Raw genomic sequence first — 23,233 nt, forward strand, 5'->3', positions numbered from 1 at the left:
TATCTGTGCAATCCTGCCTCGGGGAGGTGTGTGTGGGTGTGTGAGGTTGGTCCCCATGGCAAGGAGAGAGAGAGAGGCTGCAGGCAGCTTCCATTCACCGACAGCCTTTCATCCTGTGTCCCAGGGCCACAGCCACCCTGTCTCCATCCCTGTTTACTGATGGGGCCGATATGGCCGAGGCAGGAGAGGTTGCAGGTTCCCCTAATCGCCCTGTCACCGGGCCGGACGATCCCAGACGCTCAGAGGATGTTTTGACTGCGCTGAATTACAATGTTTGTTGTTTCTCACTCTCAATAATTGACATTTGATAGCGACTACTGTAAAAGCGGCCGGGAGGCTGGGGCTGATGCAGAGGTGGGGAGCCGGGCGGTGGGGAGCCCTGCTCGCAGCCCCGGAGCAGTCTGGGGGGCAGGCGGGGGTCCTTGGCCCTTCTCCCCCATGGGGATGGGGTGCGGAGGAGCCGCGGAAACCTCCCGCGGGTGCGCTGCGGGGAAGCTCCCCTCCGGCGGAGCCAGCTCCCCTTGGTGTATGGCTTGGGGTGTCTGTACCCCCCTTGCATTGTTTTTCTGTGTGGGGGAGAAACGCTCGTCCCCCGCGCCCGGACACTCGGGAGCGTTGGGGTCACGTCGGGGCGGGGGGGACAGGACACGCGGTGCCAGCCCCGACCCCAGCCCAAGGGAGGGGACGGGACACGGCTGGTGTGCATATTGATCCTGCCCGGGCTGTGAGCTCAAAAAGCAGCTTTTAAATTATTTTTGAAAGACCTTTAGATACAAGCACGGTTTGCAAACCTCAAGCCGGGAATTGCTGAAATTACGGGAGGACCACGCAAAGCCGGGGAGGCGGCAGGGCAAGCTGGGGGCTGTCGCCGGCGGGTGCGGGGGGCCCGGGCCGGACAAGGAACGCCAGGGACGCGCCAGGTTCAGCCACTCTTCTTTAATGACAACTCGCTGATCTCCGTCAGCTCGTACAGCAAAGGGGAACGCGGACGGGGCGGCGGGCGAGGGGCGGACAGTGCATTTCAGTACTAACTCACGGTTTAGTGCATAACCCTACGGGGACCTGGCGGGTCGGGTGTCTGTATTCCTCGGCTGGGGTGGTGGGGGGTCTGTCCTCATCCCGACTGGGGGGGGAGCCGCCGCCCGCCCCGCTCCCGCCCCGGCACCGGCCGCTCAGCCGGGGCCGGCGTTAGCGGCCTCGCAAGGGGGGACCTGGGGGTTGGCGAGGTGCTGAACCGGCCGGACAGCGGGGACCGTTACGGGAAGTGCAAAAATTAAATGTGGATCTTAATAATAATTAGTATAGAGCAAAAAAGAAAAGAAAAGGGAAAAAAAAGTTGCAGGGCTTGGCTAGCTGTTGTTGGGAGCTAGTCAAGCGAAATGTCCGCTTGCTTCGTAGGAAGGAAGGAGCGGAATCAGCGGGGCGAAGACCCCAGGGTGAAGGGGGAGTGCGGGGGGTCGGGAAGCGCCGAGTCCCCCGGTGCGGTGCCCACTTGGCCCCGCACGGACCGCGGCCACCGCACCAACCACCGGACACCTCCCCGGCCGCCACGCCAGTGAACTCTGCCGGGATGCTACATGGAACTGTCCTCATCCCCCCGGCAGCCTGAAAATGTCCCGAGACCGGCTCGCAGGCGCGGCCGAAGCCCCTCCATCCCCGGCGCCGGGGTCTCGCCGGTGGCCGCGGTCCACGGAGGGGAGCGGGCTGGGTGCGGGGGCGGCTCTACCAGGCTCGGATCCCGTGCAACGTGGAGATCCCCGCGTTCCCCTGCGGGATGGGCGTCTGCACTGAATTCAAGTCCCCTACGCTGAAGTTCATGAAGTTGTTGCCGGCCGCCGAGGGCTGCATGGTCTGCATGGACGGGTAGTTGCAGTTGTAGTTGGCGTTGCAGGCGGGGCTGTTGTAGTTAGTGTACGCGGGGTAGGCGTTATAGCTATAGGGGTTAATGCTGACATTGTACGGTGAACTGTAGGGAGAAGACTCCCCCAGGCAGGGCTTCCCATCGCGCACCAGTACCGGCACCGCTATCCGCCGTGGTGGGGGGATGCCCACCATTTCGAGGGTCTGATCCTGTCTCTGCCTTTTGCATTTATACCTTCGATTCTGGAACCAAATTTTCACCTGGGTGGAGGTGAGCTTTAGGACGTTGGCTAGATGGTCTCTCTCGGGAGCAGAGAGGTATTTCTGCTGCTTGAACCTTCTCTCCAGTTCGTAGACTTGGGCTTGAGAAAAGAGGACGCGAGGTTTTCTCCTTTTCCTCTGTCTGGGGCGCTCGGGATCTTCAAGGTCTCTCTTCTCCTGCTCCAGGCTCTTGTGCAGGGAACACAGTTCTGCAGCAAAATAAGTGGGCAGAAGAAAAAAGGGGAGGAACAAAAAAATGTGCAAAAAAGTAAAGTAATGTTCGATAAACCGCAAGCCCCGACTGTTCCCTGGCCTCGGCCCCACAGGCCACTGCAGCGACCCACTCCTGCGGTAGTGGGCCCGGCCCTGCCCTGCTCCATAAGTACCTCTTTTGTACTCAATTTTCCATCGAGTCTTTTTTTGTTTCTTTCTTTCTTTATTTAAAACCAAGGGTACTGCGTGCACTGATTTGAGTTGCGACCGCCTGTGCCATGGTGTGGATTCATCACCTGCAGCCTTTGCACCAAATCCCACCCCGACCCCGTTGGGCGTACACACTCAGCACAGCGAGTTGGAAATTCGATTTATCGCCTGATTTCTGGGCAAGCTCAAGGCCGTGGCCCTGGTCCCACTGGGGCAGCCGTGGGGGTCTCTGGACCGGGGTCAGCGGGACGCTCCCCACGGTGGGTCTGTCCCACTGCTGCACCGCGGGGTCTGGGAGGGGATAAAGGCGCTTTTGCTCCCCATGCTCTTCCTCCCCCGGGCCCCGAGGCTGGGGGCAGGTGGGGGCCGAGGTCCGACGCGGTGGCCCCCTCCCGCCACCCCTGAGCCGGGGGTCACCTTCCCCCTGCCCTCCCTTTCCCTGGGTTTGGAGCCCAGCGGTGAGCCCCAGGCAGCACCACCGTTACTCGCCGGCTTTACCTTTCTTGTCCACCTTGGTGTCCTTGGCCGAGTCCATTTCCACGTAGCTTTTCACGTAGTAGGAGCCAGGGAAGGTGGTGGCAGCCTTGGCCGGGGGTGCCTCGGGCAGCTCCTCCCGCAGGTCGGGCAGGGCCGGGGGCTCGGCGCTGTACGTCTCCTGCTTGAAGGTGGCCAGCATGCAGGATGGGGAGGACAGCGAGGAGAGCTCCATGGAGGCCAGGCCACTCTGATGCTGTTCCAGGTTCAAAATATCCTTGACCGAGAAGGGTGTCGTTGTCACAGGGCTAGGAAACATTGCGGCGGTGAGCGGGGCAGCGGCCGGAGGCCAGGGTCATGGAAAAGTAGGTGAGGAGCAGCCAACCTGGAGCAGTGGTGGAGCGTGGGCTCATGGAGGGGGCACATAGCATTCCCGCGAGTAGCCTTGACTTGTGCACTGGAGGCAGGTAGGACCAGACCATAAGGGAAGGGAAGGAGGGACTAGGCAGTTTTTGGGTGACTTTAGCTTTCTATTGGCCAACATTGCAGTGATGGTATGAGAGATGCAAAGTTCCATGTCACCTAATATAGTAATACATCTCAAAAACATCTCCACTCATTTAAAGGGGCGGCACTGTATTTATCCAGCTTTTCCCCGCTGAGTTTGTTGATCCATTAAAAACAAAAAAAAAATGCAGAATGGCCTAATGTGTACAAAGCCGCTATCTGATGCCATCTATCATACAGTCAGATTAAATAAACAGGCCGGGAGGAAACCATCAACCAAATATGTGCTGATTTCATTTTTTTTTTTTTTTTTAAAGTGAGGAAACGGAGGTTTCGGTTTTAGTATTCTGCAGTATCTGATCGCAGGAACCAGAGAACGGGAATTCACTGTTGTGTGAAGCTCTCTCAGGGGGAAATCTGCGCTTAAGGTTTATACAGATATTCTGAAGCAGCACAATGCCCGCAAAGTCCAGCTGATAGCAGAGACCCCCTAAACAGCCCCTGCCTGGCTTTGGAGGGGGAAATGCCGGTTGGATGTGTGTCCCCCGCCTGTTTTGTAAAGCTTTCCCACAAAAAAACAGCGTTGTCGAGGAAAAAAACCCCAACCCCCCCCAAAATAACCCCAAAACCCGCGGGTTGAAGGCGTTGCAAAATATACAGGGCTTCTGGGGGCAGGAGAGGAGCAAGGCAGAGCAGCCGGGCGCTGGGCTTTGGGAGGCGGGGGCGACCTCCGGGCTGGCCGGGTCCCCGCAGCCCCGGCGGGCGGGCGGCTGCCCCCGGGCCTCGCCATTCACCGGTAGAAGCGGGAGCCGGTTAATTTAACGCGCTTGGAGTTGCTAAAATAAACCTTAGCGGCAAAGTCGCAGGTTGAGGAGGGGCGTTACGGCGCTTTCTGGCTTCGGGGGGCGAGGTGGGGAGTAATAATAGTAAAGGAGGAAGCCTCCTGCGGCGCTCGACGGCCCGGCTCCGGGGGCACGGGCACCGGCTCGTCCCCGCCGAGCCGGGGACGGTGGAAGATAAGGCAGGGGCCGGGGAGCCGAGCGGAGAAGCCCTGCGGGGATGCGGTGAGTTAGAGGGGGTCCCTCGGGCGGGCCCTGCCCGGGGAGGCCGCGGGGTTCGCAGGGCGAGTTTTTTCCGAATCTTCCCGCAAACGGAGGAAACGCTGCGGGGCGGGTGAAAAGGCGGACACCTGCCCCAGCTGCCCTGCTTCCCGTGGGGTACCTGCTGCTGTCCCTCCCCCCCCCCCCCCCCCCCCCCCCCGAGATTTAGTGTCTCGGCACCCTCGGGCTCATTTCTGGGGAAGCTGGCTAAGGTGAGGATGCTTTTGCGGGCGGTGCCGTGCCTTCGGTCCCGCTCCCCAGGGACCGCTGGCCGCTGCAGCCGCAGCAGCAGCCCCGCCGCTCGCAGTCCCTCGCCGCAGCCGCCCGCTGGTGCCCGGGGAGCGGTTTGTTCGCAAACCAGATCCGCATCTTGCGATGGCGGTTGGAGCGGTTGCTGTACGCGGGGAGGCCTGAAATACCGCTGTTTAACGAGGGGAGGGGGGCGGCCAAGCGGTTGAGCTCCCTGCAGCCTTCCCTGGGAAACAGCTCGGAGGGGCTTTTCCCCGGTTGCAGGGGAAGGGATGAAGCGCCCGAGGAAGGTGGAGGCAGCCTCGGCAGCCCGGCTCGGGAGAGGGGCCTACGGCGGGACTTTGTCGGGTTATCTGCCCTATGCAGCGCCCGGTGGTCTTTCTAACCTTGGTGCCTCCGTTTTATTACAAGCTAATCGGGATAAGTTGGATCAACACTACAATAACGGAGTGATCCCGATCTCACACATCCCCGGCAAATCCAAACCCGCGGCCGCAGGTTCGCCTGCCTTGGTACCATCCACCTCCCTCGGGACGGGAGAAACGGGCTCCGGTGCTCCCTTCCTCCACCCTGGGCCCAAACGCCCTCCCCAGCCCAGGGGAGCTCGCAGGGCAGCGGCCGCCCGGCGGTGCCCCTCTGCCCGCTGAACCCGGCGGGGAAAGGGCCCGCAGAGCATCCCCGACGGCGGCCCCGCGGCCGGGAGAGCTGCCGCCCCGCGAACCGCTGTGAAGCGAGGACTGACGGGTTTCCTCCAGACCCCCAGTCACACGGCGGCTCCCGATCGATGTGGGCCCGGCTGCAGAGGGTGGAAGTGATTAATTGAACGATAAGCCGGAGCTATCATTTGGAATGTCATTAATGCGTCGGGGAGACATTCATTGGAGACAGACAGCGTTATCTCCGCTTTATCTTCAACAATGCATCACTTTTAATACTGCGGTTTAGAAACAAATGGGGGCTTTAGCCCTAGCCCTTCTCTTCGTGTTTATATTTTTGGAAGGATCACAACTAGTGGGAGTCCCGGGCTCGGCCCCCTGATAAATGAACATTAGCACTTTTTAGAACTACTGTATCAACAAAAAGAGCTGCAGGGCCGCAATAATTGGTGAAAAAGCAAACACTCCGCAAAGAGAGGCCAGGTCTGCTCTGTGTCCGGCTGATTGATGAGTAAGTTACTGACATACAGCAGCTCACGGACTTTCCGGGTCGGGGCTCAGCACCCATTTCCCAACCACCCCCCACCCCTCTCGGCCTTCTCCCTTGCCCGATGCTCTCCAGCAGCCCGCTGAAGCCAGGCTCCGACTGCAAACGGCGTCTCAGCCGAGGGCAGGCGAGCAGAGGGGACAAAGGCGATCGGTTCACCCCGCTCCGGACCCGGCTTGCAGGGCTGGAGGGGAGGCACCCCCCGCACTCCAAGCTCTCCTACACCGCTTTTACCCTCTGTGTGGTCGCTCTCGATTGCAGGCTAGTGGGTACGACATTAGAATCGCGTTTAAATATCACCCAAAAAGGAGTAAAGGGAGACAGGACCCCGGAGGAGCGCCCCAAAACACCCTCTCCAGCCAACCCATCCTACACCCAGGCCCCGTGGGTGTACGTGGGGGAGACGGGGTGAGCAAAGCCGGTGCTGTCTTCCTGGCCGTGAGGGGAAGGCAGGGGGTGCCCCGACCCCTCCCGCCAGCTGCAGGTCGCTCTTGCTGCCCCTTCGGAACCGAGCCGGGCCCCCGCACCCAGAAAAGCCCCTGGCGGGTGAGAGTTGTCTCCCACACCCGCTCGTTGCTTCTCCTCGGGATTGCTAAATGCGGTTCGTTTGGGTTTAGTTTTCTTCTTTTTTTGGGGTATATTCGGAGGTGGGTGGGTTTTTTTTTAACTTTTCTTGCTGAAAACAAACAAACAAACAAAAAAAACCCCGAAACACCCAAGCCCGCAATTAGCTCCGGCGAGCACATCCTCTCTTCCTCCAGAGCTTTCGACACCTCGGACTGTTTAGTGAGAGAGAGAGAGATGGAGCCTTTTAAAAAAGTTTTCCTCTTAATCCCAGTCGGTTAAAATGCCCAGGGCCCCCTCCCGCCCTAATTCCCGGCTATCTCCCGAGGACTCTGTTTATACCTCACCAGTAAACGCCGGGGTTTGAAACCTTGTCACTAATTGAGTGCTAACACTTCAGGTGCTATAGATTTGTTAAGAGCCAGTAGTCCAGAAATAGCCTATTAGGATTTCCTTGCGAGAACTTGCGCCAATCTCCCGGTTCCCATCGTGGGCGGCGGGAGCCGCTGGAATCTCGGGATCCCTGAGGGGTCCCCGAGGGCTCCCCAAGGGCTTTTGGCCAGTTGCTATTTTGCAAACGATTGGAAAAGGATGCTACCAAACGGCCAGCCTTGGTCGAATAAATCCTTCCGGCGTGATAGCTGGTCTGCGGTGCGCGTCTGCCGTGGCGGGGTCCCCCCGGGGGTCCCGGAGGGGGCCTGGGGGCTGCGGGGGGCGGTTGGGGCTGGGGGAGGGTTTGCTTTCACCCCTCTGGATTTTTGCAGAGGAAAAGGGCTTTGGAGCTGTCCAGGCGCTCCACTCTGCTGCAGCTAAAGCCTTCTCCTTTTCTTGCTCCCTTTTTTTTTAATTCCTCCTCCCCGCCTCTTTTTCTTTCTTCCCTCCCCCCCCCCCCTTTTCTTTTCCATCTTTTTATTTTTCCCCCCAGTGCTCCCGAGCAGCCCGCCTTTCCCACCCACCCCGCTCTGCCTCCGGCGCCGGGGCTGCCGGCGGGGACAGCACCCCCGCTCCGCGGCCCTGGCCGCCCTTCCCCGGCCATTGCGCAAGAAAAAGAGCGGTTTGACCTTGGCGAGGGGCCTCGCCTCTGCCCGGTGGTCGCGGCTGCTGCGCCCTGGGCCGGGGGGGCTCCTCCGGGACGGCCCCGCTCTTCGGCGGCGGGGCAGGTGCTGGGCGGCCTCTCCGGTGCCATCCCCGCTGCTCGGCCTCCGGGACTTCTGCCCGCCGCAGGGGGGTCCCGGCTCGTCCCTGCCGGGCCCTTCGGGGACCACCGAGCCCTTGCCCCCCGACAGAGCGGCTGGCGGCGCCGCCGCAGCCGGGCAGGCTGGTGCCAGGGCACAGCACTCGAATGCAGCAGCTCGAAAGCGCCGAAGTGTCTTCCCTTTATTTCAGGACAATTTATGCAAAGCCCGGAATAAGACTGTCCCGTGTTGTTTCGGGTTTGGTACACCCCCCACATCCCCCCTTTTCGGGCAGCACGGGGGGCCGCCCGGGGCATAGCTCGGTCGCCGCTTTCCGCCTCCGCCGGTGACCGGGACGGGGTGACCTGGGCATGGGGGCTTGGATAGCAAATGCCACCGCGGATTTTCCCCTCCTGTCCTGGGCTCCGTGCCTGGAATCTGGCAATGAAGCTGGCTTTTGCACCTCGGGCGCTGGAAGTGGGTTTTCCCCTCTACCCCGCGACTGAAGCGAAAGTTGGAAGCTGGTCAGATAAATGAAAAGTTTTAATTTTACCCTGCCTGTCACTTTTTCTGCCGGTACCTGTGCTGTACTCGCCATCTGGGCTGTCGTCGCCCTTCCCAGCGCCCCTCTCCCAGCACCCGGGCGTTGCAGCACCCCCCGCTATTAACGCTGGCTCCAGCGCCCACCGCTTCTCCGCGCTCGAGTAAAAGCTTTTTAACGCGGCCAGTTAATTACAGAAGTGTTTGTTCGTTATGTTTCCAAGGAGAGCGCGCACAGGGCAGAAGCAATACGGTTGTTTTAGGGACGGGAAAATTAAACGACCGAAGAGAGTTTCACGTTTAGTAAGTGCAACAACGGTTTGACACGCAGGTCCAGTCGCCAGGACGCACCGGTGTGGAGCGATGGTCAAGACAACTGTTTAAAAACCGAAATACCTTCCAGGCACTGTGAGGCGTGGAGTGTTTCGAAGGTCTGCCCTGCCTTCTCCCTCGGAGCTTTGGCACCATTTACCTCCCACGGGGGAAGGTGCCGCCGGCTCCGGCGGGGATGGGAGCGGGCTCGGGGAGGGGGCTGGAGCCGCTGCGGGGTTTCGGGGGGTTGCAGCTTGTCTGTCCGCACGGTGCTTTCCGAAGGATGTAAAGGTGTGGCTTCTCGGATACTTCCCGCTGGCCGTGCAAATGCGATCCGTCTTGCGATGCCACCGTGCGCGTTATGCGCTGCCCGGGGGTCCCGCCGGGCCGGGGGGACCCTGCTCCCCCCCCGGAGCCGGCTCTGCCCTCGGCCGCGCAGCGCGGGGCAGGGGGGCGCAGCCTGCAGGCGCACGTCGGGGCGGGGGTGACGATAGGGGTGGTGGACCATATTTAACAAGAGACGGTGTCTGGGCTTGATGTGTCTCAAAAATGATTCCCCCTGTCCCCGCGGAGATGCGGGACCGACAGCATTCCCAGCCACCGCCCTGCCCGGGGGTGCCGGCTCTCAGCGCCTCCGGGCTGCGGCAGGTCTGGCCCCGGGGGTCCCAGCAGCGGGACTCAGCTCGGACGCTCGGGGAAAGCCCCTTCCTGACGGCACCGGCTCCGCCGAGACGGGCAGGAGGATGAACCGGGGCGAGTAGAGTTACAGAGCCCTGACCCCCACCTCTGCTCCGGCGAGGGCCCAGCCTGTGACCCACCGCCGGAGAGGCATGAAATCGGCTGCCCCCAGGGCAAGCCGCGGGTCGGGGGTCCCCTGTCCCACCCAGCTGCCCCCTCCGCTCCCGCGGGGCCTCCGCAGGGTGGGTGGCTCTGCCCTTCCTCGCCCCCCTGCAGAAGGAAGGTGCCTTCCCGGGGCGGCCCCGCTTCTTCTCCCGCACTTGCCGCGATGCAGCTGGGCTACCTGGGGTGGGGGGGTACGGGCGAGCCGGCCCGGGTCTCACCCCCGTCCTGCAAAATGCCCGCCCCCAGGGTGGCTGCCGCTCCTAGCGGGAGCGCCGGGAGTCTTCCGGTATTTATTATTAACAAATATTTAAAAAACCCCACAGCAATCCCCCCCCCCCCCAAAAAAAAAAAAACAAACCCAAAACCAAACACCAAACAAACCAGCAACCAAAAAAAGCCCCCAACTCAACAAAACCCAACAAATAAGAAAAGAAAAGGAAAAAGAAAAAAAAAAAAAAAAGGAATACCCTCCCCTAGCCGGGGATGCTCAGACCCGCTTCCAGTTCTGCCCCGAGACGCGCGGGTTTGGCGGAGCCGGATCGGAGGCGCCAGGAGCGGGGGCTGGGGGGCTGCCCGCCCCCCCGGGGCTCCCCACGGCTCCATCCCCGCAGCAGGGCCAGGCTGCTCAGCCGTTCGTTTTCTCGAAGCGGGGAAATGATCCGTCCGTGTTTGTGGCGGCCTGATGGGGAACGAGTTGGTTTCTCCGAAGGGTCCCGTTCCTGCATCCTCTCCCTAAAACTAAAACCCCGCGTGCTCCCGCGGTTTGTTTTGCAGAGAGAAAAATCGGTTGCGAAGAAATCGGTGCGAAATTAAAATATACGTGTGAGAGAAACTGGTGAATACACGCGCGAGAAAGAGTTTGCATCACCCTGATGAATATACAATTCACTGAACATACAATGTGATGTATTTCAAGTGTATGTCAAGAAAAAAAGGGGTGGAAAGAAACGAAAATCTTCTAAAAGTTCTTTTAGATTTTTACTCTTCCCCCTCGCCCCCTGGGTAAAATTTCCAAGTTTTTTATATCTGCATAAGTCTCTCTAATTTTCAAAGGAAGGTCATATAAATAAAACCAGATCTGCTTTTTTTCTCCCCCAATTTCTGCGTTAATTAATCAGCCCGTTTTTCAGCGGTAGAGGGAAAAGTATCATTTAAACGGCAGCTTTTTTTTTTTTTTTTTTTTTTTTTTTTTTTTTTTTTGAACTCCAGTTATACTGTGAAAAGAAGAAAGGGAGGAAAGGAGGGAGAGTTCCCCTTGGTGCCTGCCTTTCTCCCTGCCAGGTCTGCGCGCTTTGCCGTCCCCTTCCAAGCCCAGGCGCCTTTTCTACTTGTCAATTAAAGAACAAAAAAATCCAAGTGAAATGCACGAAACGTTAAACGCCCTTTTATTTTGCGGATAGGATTTATTTCTTATAGGAATCGGAGGGATTTTCGCTCGGCTCTTGGCGTTTTCTTACCGTTTTGCGCGCTTTGCTCCCGGGCGGTCCTCGGGGGTTACTTTTGGGTTTCGATTGCACCGTACCGTGCGTGCCGGCAGGCTAAAATTAGTGAGAGGAGCCGGCGGGGGCCGGGGCCGCGGCGCTTTGGGGAAGGGGGGATCCGTGGGGAGGGATGAATCCCGAGGAGCTGCCCCGGGGGAAGGGGCTGGCCGTATCCTGGCGTCCTGCAGCCCGTCGGGATGCTCTGGCTGAGGGGCACCGGCGGCTGCAGGGGATGCGGGGAGAGAAGGGGAGACCTGGAACCGGTTACCCCTGCAGCTGGAAAACCCAGCCCTGGGTCTCACCCTTCGGTGTCTCCTGGTCTTGGTTATATCCCTAAGCCTGGGGCTTGGGGCAGACAGGGGTGTCTGGGGCCAGGCGGGCAGCGGGCTTCCTTCAGTGCTGATTTTGTAAGCTGGGACAGGGTTCCCAGCCCCTGGGAGTGTTATTGCTGCGCTCAGTCTCCTTGCAGCCTCAGGGCTGTGTGTTTCCACAGCTCTGCAGCTCCAGGGTTACATGTCCCCGGGGCTGCACGTCCCTGGGGCAGCACCTGCTGCAGCTGGAGGGATGAGGGAGCACTGGGGGGGTGCTGAAGAAACATCTCTAAGGCCCATCTTCCAGGCCCTGTCTCTCCAGCTCTCTGAGGCAGTGATTTGGGAAAAGATCCCTGGGGAGGCAGTGCAGCCTTTTGGGGCACCTTCACATTGCATGTCAGAGCCGGAGTCAGAAAAGATCCCTTCCTCCCATTTCTCTTGTTTTTTGACCCTGGCTCATCGCCATTTTAATATACAGCCCTGATCAGAGCTCAAGAGGATATTTCCTTCTCCAGTGTTTCTCTGGGCAAAGAGGCACCAACAGATTTTTTCCATAATGATGAAAACATCTGGCCGTCTCCGAGCTGTCAGGCTCTGCATTGCTTCTTCCCAGATGCCTTTTCCACTCCAACCCTCCGGCCGCCCCAGCGCAGCCCTTCCGTGCCCAGGGCGCTCTCCTGGGACACGCACTCCCCACCTCCAGCTCCAGCTGGGGAATACTCCACGTCCGCACAGGAGGACTGAAACCTCTGGGATCCTCACTGTGGCTCCTTGGGTTTGGAAATGGATTTTAAACCTCTGGGATCCTCACTGTGGCTCCTCGGGTTTGGAAACAGATTTTAGGCACAGCCAGCCTGTGGAGGTGGAAATCTCTATCCTGAAGTATTTTCTGAGGTTTTTCCCTTCGCTGTGTCCAGCGCAAGTTGTTTCACCCACTGCCTCCTGTGTAGTTCAGGATGAGGTGCCCCATGGCTTCCAGCCCTCCTGTTTGGCAGAGTCCATCCTGAAAAGAAGGGGTAGAAGCCCTAGCTCTGATCTTCACTGCTCCTGCTGTCAAAACACGCTTTGGTAAAAATGTGCTCTCAGTTTTGTGTGTATTTGAGCCACATTATGTGTCCATTTTGAAGAAGAGGAAAAAGACGGTAAAACCCTTAAAACGGAATAAAGAAACATGTAAGCCCTGATTCAGTAAGGTCCCAAAGTGCTGGTCAAATTTTAAATATCTGAGTTACCAGGATCACTCATGTGCTTGAAGTATCATAACAGAACTGAGACCCAGACTAGGAACTCTATTACATACTGTAATTTAAAAGGAAAAAAATCACAAAACTGAACCACTCCTGGAAAGTGAACAAAGGTACATCCAACTGGAATGACTGAAAAAATAAATCTTTCTTAGGTCACAAGAAAACACTCTGAAAGATGCATTTGTCTGCCAACAGTCAGAGCAGCCTGAGTCTAGGGTGAATCTTAGAATTTCAGAATTTAAAAAGAAAAGGGGGATGTCCTATGTTTAAAAAATATGGCTTTACTTAGCCCCAAAGAAGAATAAACAAAGCAAAGGCAAAACCCAAAATGCCTCTAGAGAAAAAAAATGTGTTTAACCACAATTCTAAACTATCCTTTTCCTTCTCCCTCCCTGCTTTTTAAAAAATGGACAAATAGCAGCCAAGCTCAAAACCATTGTGTCATATTCCAGCCTCTCTAGCTTTGCTCTCGTTGATGGCAAAGTTCATAAAGTAACACTAATATTTACAAAATATGAACCTGATCCAGTAGTTCACATTCAGGCAGTGCCCTGCACTGTAGGTGATGGAAGCTGTGGCAAAACGGAATGGAAAATGACTATGGATCTCTTGTCTTGGGAAATTAAATTTCATCAGGGATGTGAAACCTCTGGATCCTTGGCTGTGTAGTGCTGAGATTTTAGGTGTTGGGCAGGAGGAGGCAACGGTCTCATCACTGCTGGTGTAACTCTGTGGTGGAGATCTAATGGAAATAGAGCAGATCCATTTGCTTAGTTGACTCTCTCTGGACTTGTTAGCATTAGCTGGATTAAAGTTCCAGTAGGATAAAATGTCCTGCAGTACAGATTTCTACTCTACGTTTTGATGTGTGTAAATGATGTTGGCTCTGTGTACCTTTTTATGACAAGCTCCAGCAGCCCTGGACTAAATCTGCATTTTGAAAAAAGCTGTTGTATGACTGAAGTCACTTTGAGCTACTTTTTATATGTATCACACGTGAGCAAAAATGAGGCAAAGGAGATGCTGTGTGAGCTGCAGTCAGGCACTTGGCACTCAGGATGTGACTCTGTTGTATACATTTTCCATCAGGCTTTTGGTTTTATTTCAGCTTTGCTTTTTTCCTAAACCCTCTGCCTCACAAAGAGCACAGGATGCATGGTGCTTGTGCAACAAGCAGCCGTTCTATTAGTTTTCATCTGTCCTGTTGAGCTCCAGGCCTTGCTCCACAGCAAACTGCTAAACCACAGAGATGGAGCTTTTCAGTTCCTCTTTCTTTTCAGGCGTGTCCACGTGCTTTGATGGTACGAGTGGTTCTACCTTTGCCTGTCCTGTATGTAGGGATGAAATAATCCAGGAGCTTTACCCCTACTGCAGAAAGAATTTAAGGGGCAGAGTTTGAGGCTAAAAGCATCCGTTGATTTGGGGTACCCCGTGTGAGATAGTTGCAGTGTGAGTTAAAAGTATTTTTGATGGTAAAAGATGCTATAATATTCCACGTATGTAGAAAGCACGGAGAATCTGCTATTTAGCAAAGTGTACAACTTGGCTACGTTTAGGGTGATTCTCACATACATGACAAAAATGCCTGTTCCTGGTGCAAAGGCACAAGGTTAAATCTTTTCCTAAATGCAGAGATGTGCTACAGTTTCTCAAAGCAAAGATCACCAGGATTTCTGTGATGCATCATTTTACAGCCCTGTTCCTTTCCCCTCAGGTTTTCCAGAAAGTTGGCAGGTACCATTTTGGCCCAACTGCTAAAAAGTGCTCAGCAGGTAGAAATAATGGAAATATGGAGCAAGCCTCCCTCAGGCGGGAGAGCCTGCTCTGTCTAGAAGCAGTCACTGGGTTGTTGGGCTGCTGCCCCTCACTCTGGGGCCGAATCCCATCTTGTGGGACCTGCAGCCCTGCTGGGGGCTTGCAGGGTCTGGGGGAAGGGGGCACCCAGGCTGTGGGTGTGGATGGTGAGCAGAAGGCTCCGGCTGCTGCCCCAGGGGCTGGGTGTCCTCAGGGGCCCTGAAGAACAGCCCTAGAGAATAATCTGGGGCATGAATTCAGAAAAAACCCAAAGTGGAGCAAAATGTCTTGCAGCCCTCAACAGCCATGTGACTCCCATGTATTTGTCTAACTGAGGACAGATTTTATCTGTGGCCATCGAGCCAGATAAAATGATGAGGTACTGTCTCCAGCTGATGAGTGTGGACAGCTTTTGTGCATGAAGAAGCAACAAGCGAAAAAAGGGGCTTTCTTTAGGTAAAGTGCCCTGAACTGATCCTTTACAAACTGTCCTCCCACTCAGGCAGACCCTTTTTTTTTTGGGTGAGACAATCTACTGCAGACAGGTGCTGCCAGCATGTGCATCTGCCCAGTTTGCAGATACTAGGACCTTTCTAAAGCTAGAAAAAAGTGAAGCTCCTCGCTTGCTTTTTTTTTTTTTTTTACTTTCTCTTTTGTAAAAGTTAAATCCATCTAATTACAATTGTTTAAGTGAATAGTCCATTTGTACAAACTTTTAGCACCCTGCCTACTGCTTTTTACAGGGAATACTGTCTTGGTCTGCTTTGTATCAGCTCTATCTGGTTTTGGACACTCCATCCTTGGAGTGAGTTTACTTCTATCGGTCATGGTGGTACATTTTTCTGATGGGAATGTCTATCCTTAGGAACAGAAGCTGTTACCTCATCAGAAAGGTGGGCCTAGCTTTTGATCACTTTATTAAGTCAGACTTGATGGGACTGCTGTAGCAATTGCATGACCGATACACCAACGCATCCTGTCAAACCCATCCCTTTCTCCTTCCTGCCATCGGAGTCTTGAGATAAGCAATAGTGAGATGTCTGGCTGGTTGATGGAACCAGCAGTTTCTGGTCTAATCCATGCTGGGCTACAGCACAAGTGTCTACCAAGGATCACAGAGCAGTATGCTTTATACAATACGTGCTGGTGGGTAAATTTAGAGTTGACAACTCCCTTCCACAATTGGAGGACTCAAGGACAGTCCTATCAGGTGGCAACTGGCTGGGGGAGTATTTATAATCCATTTGCTGACTGGAATTAATATGAATCTGTCATCCCTTGTGCCGCTTCGGAAACCGCGTAACCAAGGGCTGATGATGCCAATAGCTGTTGGTGATCTTTTTTGGCAATAGCTGAACATGTTGTTCCGCACTGATTGCAGAAAAGAAAGTTGTCACCAAGATAAAGCACTGTCTGGATCCTCTTTTCTCTGAGCTCTGCAGACTTGGGGAAACGGGACATTTGACACAGGCGGTAGATTGTAGCCTGGGTGTGCCCAAAGCACAGCTGGCAGGTCCGAGGAGCTGACAGTTGTCTGCAGAGCAAACTCAGAGCTTCTTTCCTTTTTTAATGCATTTTGTGCTCCTGCCTGATTTTAGCAGGTAATGTGCTCTGTTACCTGTGTCCACGTACACGGACCTGGGACTTACCCTGTTTAAATCAGGTGAAATACAGCCTGGGCAGGTTCTCTGAGGAAGGGAGGTTCATTACTTTCTCTTATTTGGCTTCTCCAACACTACTTTGGATTTAGTGGATCCAAAGGGTGAACAGTGATGTCAGAACAAAGCTAATTAGAGAGGTAGTCTGAGCAGAAGGGCAAAATGTTACTGCTGGGTAAGGTCCCCAGAGAGATGGGGGCTGTTTGGGGCCAGGATGTCAGAGGAAGGGTTGGTGAACTGGTTTCTATGGCAGGCACCAGTGCTTGGAGCATATTCCCTGTGGCCAGGTTTAGGGGGGTCAGGAGAGTAGGTGCTGCTTTTTGTTTTCTTTTTGAGCATGTATACAACAGTAGTCTAGGAAATGATAGGACTGTGAAGGTCCTGAGAGGAGTAACCTCTATCTGTGCCTGCCCTGCTCCTTTGTCAAAGCACTTGGAGGAGCTGACCTTGGCTCTGCTCTGGTAAGCCCCTCATGCTCATGTGCCTGTATGTCCAAGTCTAGGATGCATCTAGATATGAGTGTGCCTGCTTATTTGAAAGCAAGGCCTGCAGCAGATCTTGCTCTGAACAGTTAGCAACCCCAGGCTGGCTGCTTGCCGTGTGACTTTGCTGCTTCTACCTCTCCTGGAGAAGTGATGCAGTTCATGTGATACCAGGGACACCCACAAACACGCACTGGCCTACATCTCCTGGGTGTTTGTCCAGGATTCCCTTCCAGCTTGTTGGCTGGATAAGCTAACTGTATTGTCTTCTCCCAGATTGAACCAAGATAGCACAACTAGCTAACCTTTCCATAAACTCCAGGTCCATCCCCTCTGTGCTGCTCTCCTCTATTTCCTTGCTTTTCAGCTTGAACTATCGTATTTGGTCTGTCTTCCTCTATCTGTTTCATATGAACGTCTTGCTGTAGTTCCTTTCCTCTGCCATTTGGCTTTTGTATATGTTAAAAATAGCTGTGAGCTCTGCCAGCAGGAGTCCCCTATAAGCAGCATGCATCCGCAGCGGGGAGGTCTGTAGGCTGTGAGCAGCCAAGCACCCATGTGCTCCTGCTCAACAGGCACAGCTGGGCTAGAGCTATTGCTTGCTTGGGAGAAACGAAAACCCAGTATCAAGTTTTCCTGGCAAGTGACATCCCTTGGCTTTGCAGTTGGGTAACCCTGTGTTAAAGTTTGTGACCCAGCACCCCCAGCACCCTGTTGTCCTCATTCCAGCCTCTGCAGATGGTAAGGAAGGCTGCCTCAGGCAGTGCTGCGGAGCAAGTCCCAGCCCAAGGCACCTACGGTGGGTGCTGAGGAATCCCTGATGCGATGTGATGTGACAATCCAAGGAAAAGCAACGGCCAGGTAAAGCTACAGGGTATGCAGTTAGATTACAGCCTGTCTGGCAGGGGGCCAAACCAAGCTGCTATTAATTTCAGAGCAGACAATAGCCTTCATTTACTGTTTGGCAGATGGCAGTCATGTCTGCAACTGTAGGCAGCAGGAAGCAGTTGAGAAGTGGTCAAAAAGCCAGTTCAGCGCCCTACTGGGTCTAGAAGCCGTGCACGTATACATCACAGGGATGTAGGTGTACAGGAATTAAGGTGGGTCTTGTGTGAATGGAGATATTTAAAACTTTAGTGACTTTCCCAGAAGGAAAAGTGGAAATCAGGGAGGAAGGTTCACCATGAAGATATACAACCCTTTGAAGGTGAGTCAGCCAGGAGACTGTATACTTGCTCCACTTTGCCAATGACATTAGCTCGTTAGAGCAGATCGAGTGGCTGTCCCGTATTTGAGAGCCATGTCCTTCCGATGCTGTTGTTATCTCAATAGAGCTACTACATTCTCACAGCATAACGCCCCGCCTCTGGGAAACACCTATCTGCTGGGTGCAGCTTGCTCAGTTGGCTGCTAAAAAATCCAAAGCTCTGACAGACCTTCCACAAACAGGAGGATACGCAAGGGGGAGGTGTCAGCTCACCACCTACCAAGAGCCATTGCAAAAAGTCCTGTGGGGTTACTGAAAATGACACAAAATTTTCTCTTCTGTCATTACAAGGAAAGCTCAGCTTGTATTTTAAACCCCAGAATGGTTTCCAGAATATCTAGTTCTGCTCCATGGTCTTCTGCAGGCTTGGCCCATGCTCTGTACAGCCAACCCATCGAGGGGTCGGATTTAGGTGATAGGGCTGGTTCCGCGTGGTGCAGCTCCAGAGCGGTGCTCCCAGTGCCTCTACGGAGCTCTGAGCCTTCCCAACTGTACCAGCTAGGCGGCTGCCTCGCCGTGGGATCCAAATTTGACTCTGCTTCACCTGCAAAATGAGGATACGACCCTGACCATCTCCTTGTTGTGGATGGGAAGGTCCTTGAAGCATCATCTGTCTTGTAGTGTGTGTTTGTGAGCACTTACACACCAGCACAGTCTGGATTGGACTGTGACCTGTTGTAACAGTTTTTGTTAACACCCCCCACCCAAATACCAATGCAAATACTTTGCAACGTTATTTTCAGGTTTTTGGCAGACATTTATTTTTTATTTTAGGCTGCCTTCTAGGGTGGTCATTTCCTGACGGGAAAGGTGAAGCGTAGTTAAAAACTTCAGTGAAAATTGTGGGTTGCTTTCTGGGCTGTTGGAAAAGAAGCAACATGATTTGATGATTTTAAAATCCTTTTTTAAATTCCTTGGACTAATTCCTTGGTCCTCCTACTTTAGTAGATCTAATAAATGGAAATAAAATCTGGGACTGGTATAGCTGAAAGGTATTTTAAGAAGTAATGACTTTCTCCTGGGTTTTGATGTTTATTTTTGCATTTCTTCCTGTTCCCAAAGGCAAAGAGATTGCCTCCATCTTTTCCTCTACTTAGACACTAACCTCTTTCCTTGGAAATACTGTTTAGCCACATTTTATCCCCAAGCAATGAAAGTCAAGATATTTTTAACCCATTTATAACATATCCTAAGACTGTCCTCCTCAATTTTAGGCCCAGAAAGATGAGATCTTTAAGGAAGAACGTTTCTTCATTAGCAGTTTCCTGGAGACTTTCCTGAGAAATAACGTGAGGCTGCTGGCATTCCCCAGGGAGCCACCTCTGTTCTCTGCTTAATCCTCGGAGGAGCCTCAGCCTGCTGATGCTCTCCCAGCACTGGCTGTGCTGCTCCTTGCCTGCTCCTGTGCCCCAGATGGACGTGGCCAGGTTTCAAAGCTCCGTCACCAGTGTGCTGGGACATTTGGAAAAAAGATCAGAAACCTGGCCTGAAGTTTCCGAGCGGGGTCTTAGATTTCATTTCCTATTTTCTGCCTGTAGACCAGGTGGAACTGGGACCAGACAGTTACACAGGCAGTGTGGGTCACTAGATGAGACATTTTTTTTGGTTTTTTTCCCCCTGTCTGTTTCCAAGGCCCTGTGTATGCAGCGATGGCTAAGCATATGCACAGCACTCTAATGCTTAAAACTTTATAAAACCAACACAGGCTGATGCACAGGGAGAATCGTTCTTCCTTTAGGGGTAGCCTACGTTGTCTTCCCAGATTTCCACATCCTCCTGAAATGAGAGTTTTTGCCCCTGAGACCTCTTAGCTTCTTGCAGTTTGAATTTGTGGTGTTTTTGTTTTTAAAGAAAAGTTAATTGACCATAATTGTGCCTGATGTCTCTGAGGAGGACCTTGCATCCTAAGGTTTCAAATGAAAGCTCCTAGAAGTTTTCAATGAAACTTCAGATGGGTTTGATGGGGTTAGGGCAAGTAAAGTAACTGTGGATGATATACAGGTTGTACCGCTTAGCTTCAGACTGTGTGGAAAGGGATGTACATCTTTCTAGTTTGACGTATTGCATGCACATAGAGAAAACTGTATTGTAACCCACAGCTTGCTTCACACCAGATCTTTTCAGTATCTGAATTTGACTTCAAGCCCACGTACGTTGCAGAAGAGAACTATATTCTGCATCCCTAAATCACATGAACTGCTGGAAGTTGGCACAGATTTGTCCCCAAACAGAAACCAGAGAAAAGGCTCCAATCCAGAAAATCTGTTGCCAGATGGTCATTTTAAGCAGAAGGAAAAGAAGAAAATGTTAAATACTGCTCTGCTTTGAAGAGCAGTTTCATAAATGCAGCTTAATGGACAGTAATGTTATTGGTTGTTCTTTTCAAAGTAGTGTCAAGAGGTGGATGTATATCATTTATCAATGTGTCTGTTCCCTTGAATGGAAAAGACATGTTTAGAGCCCCGGACTCTTAAATTTTTCTATATTGCATCTCCTTGTATTCTTCTTCTCTGCATAAACCAGATTACCATGTTGTACCACTCACTATTGACCAGCCCAGGGGTCCTGCTATTCATCTTGGGTTTTTTTTCAGGTACTTATTTCCCCCTGTATTTTTCCTGGCATCACAGTTAAGCAGACAGGTCTATAATTGCCTGGTTCCTCCCATCTCCTGCTTTTGAAGAGAGATGCTACCTTTGCCCTTTGCCCGTCTGCTGGTATCTCACCTGTCCCTCACAAGTTCACTAATGGCTGAGATAACTGGCTCCCCAAATATCCAAAGATGAAATTCCTCGGGGACAGCTGATTAGGAAATATCGTTCTTATCTACATACTTTCCAGCTTGTTCTGTCCCTGCTCAAAATTAAGCTTCCGCTCTGTCTCTGCTATTAATTGTGGCCGCTGTTGATGCTTTTGCTGCAAAGAGCCAAAAGAGGCGGTGAGCACTGAGGCATCACCCAGGGACGTGTGTGCTCCTGGGGCAGCTGCAGATGGTCTCTTTCCTTGCACTTCACAAGGCTTTGATCAGGGAGCGGTGAAATCACGTTTAGAGGCGCTAAATGAAAGGTCAGAAGTGTGCAAATATTGATGGATCAAACCTTAAAGGAACAATTAAGCTTTTTCTCCTCTGCACTTGGAGCTCAGGCTCTTTCCACCTGCAAGGTGGGGTATCTGCTGGGTGAAGCAGCTGCTGTGCTTTCCCAGCCTAGTTCTTTTTATAGATTTGTGTGGCACAAGGTTGCCTTCAAGTGAAAACAGAAAGGTACTGCAGGGAGGGGAGGATGAGGACTATGGATACCAGGAAAGACTGGTGCACATCTGAGAGCTGCACTCCCAGCTAGAGCTCTGCGGTTCAGAGCACAAGAGCGTCTGAGAATAAAAAAGACATGGGAACAACAACAACAAAACCCCCCAATAATTTGAGAAAATGTACATAACTTTGGTAATCCTGACCATAATCTGTGGCCCGTACAACCTACTGAGTTTAGAAACAGCTCATACTCCTTTCCCACTGCTGTGTACAAATCTGAGCTGTGGCTTTGTGGGAAAAGTTGGCGTTGCCAAAAGGAGGCGAAGCTTTGCCTTCAAGAGTCAACACACAATGTGGTGGCTGTTCTCAGCCCTCCTCTGGTTAAGATCTTGGGGGTTTTCTTTTATAGAAACAAGTTTTTATGTGCATTCACACTGACTGACACAAAGGGAAAATGCAGCCTGCGGTGTGCAGGAGGATGGGCTTTGCCCTGTTTCCCAGCTGCCACCACTCCCTTTAACTGGAAAATTAAAAAATCTGATGTCTTGGTGATAGGTTATTTGGGTCTATTTGGATTATTTTTCTCATTAAAAAATGCAACCAGCTTTAAAACTAATGGCACAAATGGTCTGAGTGTAACTTTCCTGAAAATAGCCTTCTTAAATTTCAATTTCTTTTACTAAAAAGGCTCTTGAAATAATCACTTAAGGCCTACTTAAAGTTAATATCAAGTTCCCACTGTTTCAAAGCCCATTGGCTATTTTTTGGTGGTTCTAAATATTCCTATTTTAATTACTTGCACCTCTGTTGTCATTCTCAGAGTTTCCTGAGAAATCTAGCTACTGACAGGAGAAAGCTGAGTTCTTCTCCAGAAGAGAGGAGACATAACTGAGCGTGCTATCAAATAAACTGAAAACCTCAAGCAAACAACTCTGTGTGCTCTGGGTCCTCTCCCCATTCTCACCACGCCTGCTATTGCCTAAGAAGTGGGAGGCAAAAGGGTGTAAAGGGTCTTTTTGCTCTTGCTGCTATGGATTCGGTCTCCCTGATGCTCCCAAACTGCGTGGGAGGGAGTGTGGAAAATCTGGGACTGAGGGACAGCACTGTAGAGGTTGTGGGGACATAGCAGACTTTTTAGACTTCTGCTGCTGCGTTTGTGTGGACGAGTCACGCTTGTTTCCTTCCCGTCATGGATGTGGCTGTGCTGGTGCGGGGCAGACTGGTGGCTGCTGGAGGGCTGTGCTGGGAGCAATGCCCATGGGGAGGTTCAGGCAGAGAGTTTAGCAGGCGTCTTGGTTTTAGCTGGGTGGGAAGCAGCCATCAGCAAGGAAGGTAGGCAGAAAAGGGTCTGTGAGGGCAGAGCAGTTTAACAATAAAATACTGAATCCTTCAAACTATTCCAAAGTTCAGTCGAACCCCAGCGCTGATGCTGGGGTTCGCCTGGGATGCTGGAGGCCATAACTAACGGCCATCCATCCCAAATCAAAATCTTCCATCGATTCCCTGTTTTGCTCCTGCAAACAGCTGCAGTCCAGAGTGCTGTGTCCTTCAGGTCCACCTCTCCATGCTGTTGTCAGCGAAAGGTGCTTTCCTCCCTCTTGCTGCAAGATGGTGCTGCAGAATAGGGAAATGTGGCTCCGGGAGAGCGGCTGGCTCTGGGACCAGTGTGCAGTAGGCATTGCTGCTGGAGGTCAGGGCTTCCCTGCAGGGTCTGTGCTTGTGGCTGTGGGAGGTGTGGGAGCTGCTGGCAGCGTGGGGGGACCGGGTGGGGCAGGGCGAAGGGGGGCTGGCGAGCCCCTGCGGCGCTGGTGTGGGCTGTGGGCTGCATCTAACCTGCTCCCGTTCCTCCTGCCCAGGGCAAAGTAACCAAGTGGTGATCCCTCCATCTCCTGCCTGCGCCGCAGATACAGGGGTGTCAGGCCAAGGTGGGTGGAAATTCTTTACCTGCCTCTGCGGGCAGCTTTGGCTTGAGCATGGTGGGTATGTGTTTATCAGAGTGATTAAGGTCACTGACATTATAGTGCTTTACATCAAGACGTTCAGGTCGTGAATCGCAGTCCTGCCCTGGACTGATGTCGGTTGCAGTTATTTCCTTGCAGAAATCCTGGTTCACACTTGTTGGGACTGTTTGCGGTCTGACTTTCTGGCTAATGTGCTCCGGTGAATCTAGTGGCAGCAGCTTCAGATACTCCTCAGTTCCCCATTTTGTGTTCTTGTGGGCCGGGATGAGCC

The 23,233-nt window shown here is 53.3% G+C and overlaps 1 protein-coding gene across 2 annotated transcripts; it reads right to left on the reverse strand.

The window, feature by feature from the left end:
- Positions 1–916: 916 nt before the first annotated feature.
- On the reverse strand, positions 917–22,949 carry NKX2-5 (NK2 homeobox 5). 2 transcript variants are annotated; one of them, XM_080398558.1, is made up of 3 exons: positions 7,703–22,949; positions 3,043–6,856; positions 917–2,330 (listed from the first exon to the last, which is right to left on the reverse strand). In XM_080398558.1, exons 2-3 carry the CDS (start codon positions 3,335–3,337, stop codon positions 1,723–1,725), a joined length of 903 nt encoding a protein of 300 aa, XP_080254684.1. In that variant the 5' UTR covers positions 3,338–6,856; positions 7,703–22,949; the 3' UTR covers positions 917–1,722. The 2 variants fall into 2 exon arrangements, with proteins under 2 accessions (XP_080254684.1, XP_080254683.1); XM_080398557.1 differs by having other exon boundaries at positions 3,043–22,949.
- Positions 22,950–23,233: the final 284 nt, after the last annotated feature.

Source organism: Falco punctatus (genome assembly GCF_963210335.1).
Source record: "Falco punctatus genome assembly, chromosome: 8".
NCBI classification, from domain to species: domain Eukaryota; kingdom Metazoa; phylum Chordata; class Aves; order Falconiformes; family Falconidae; genus Falco; species Falco punctatus.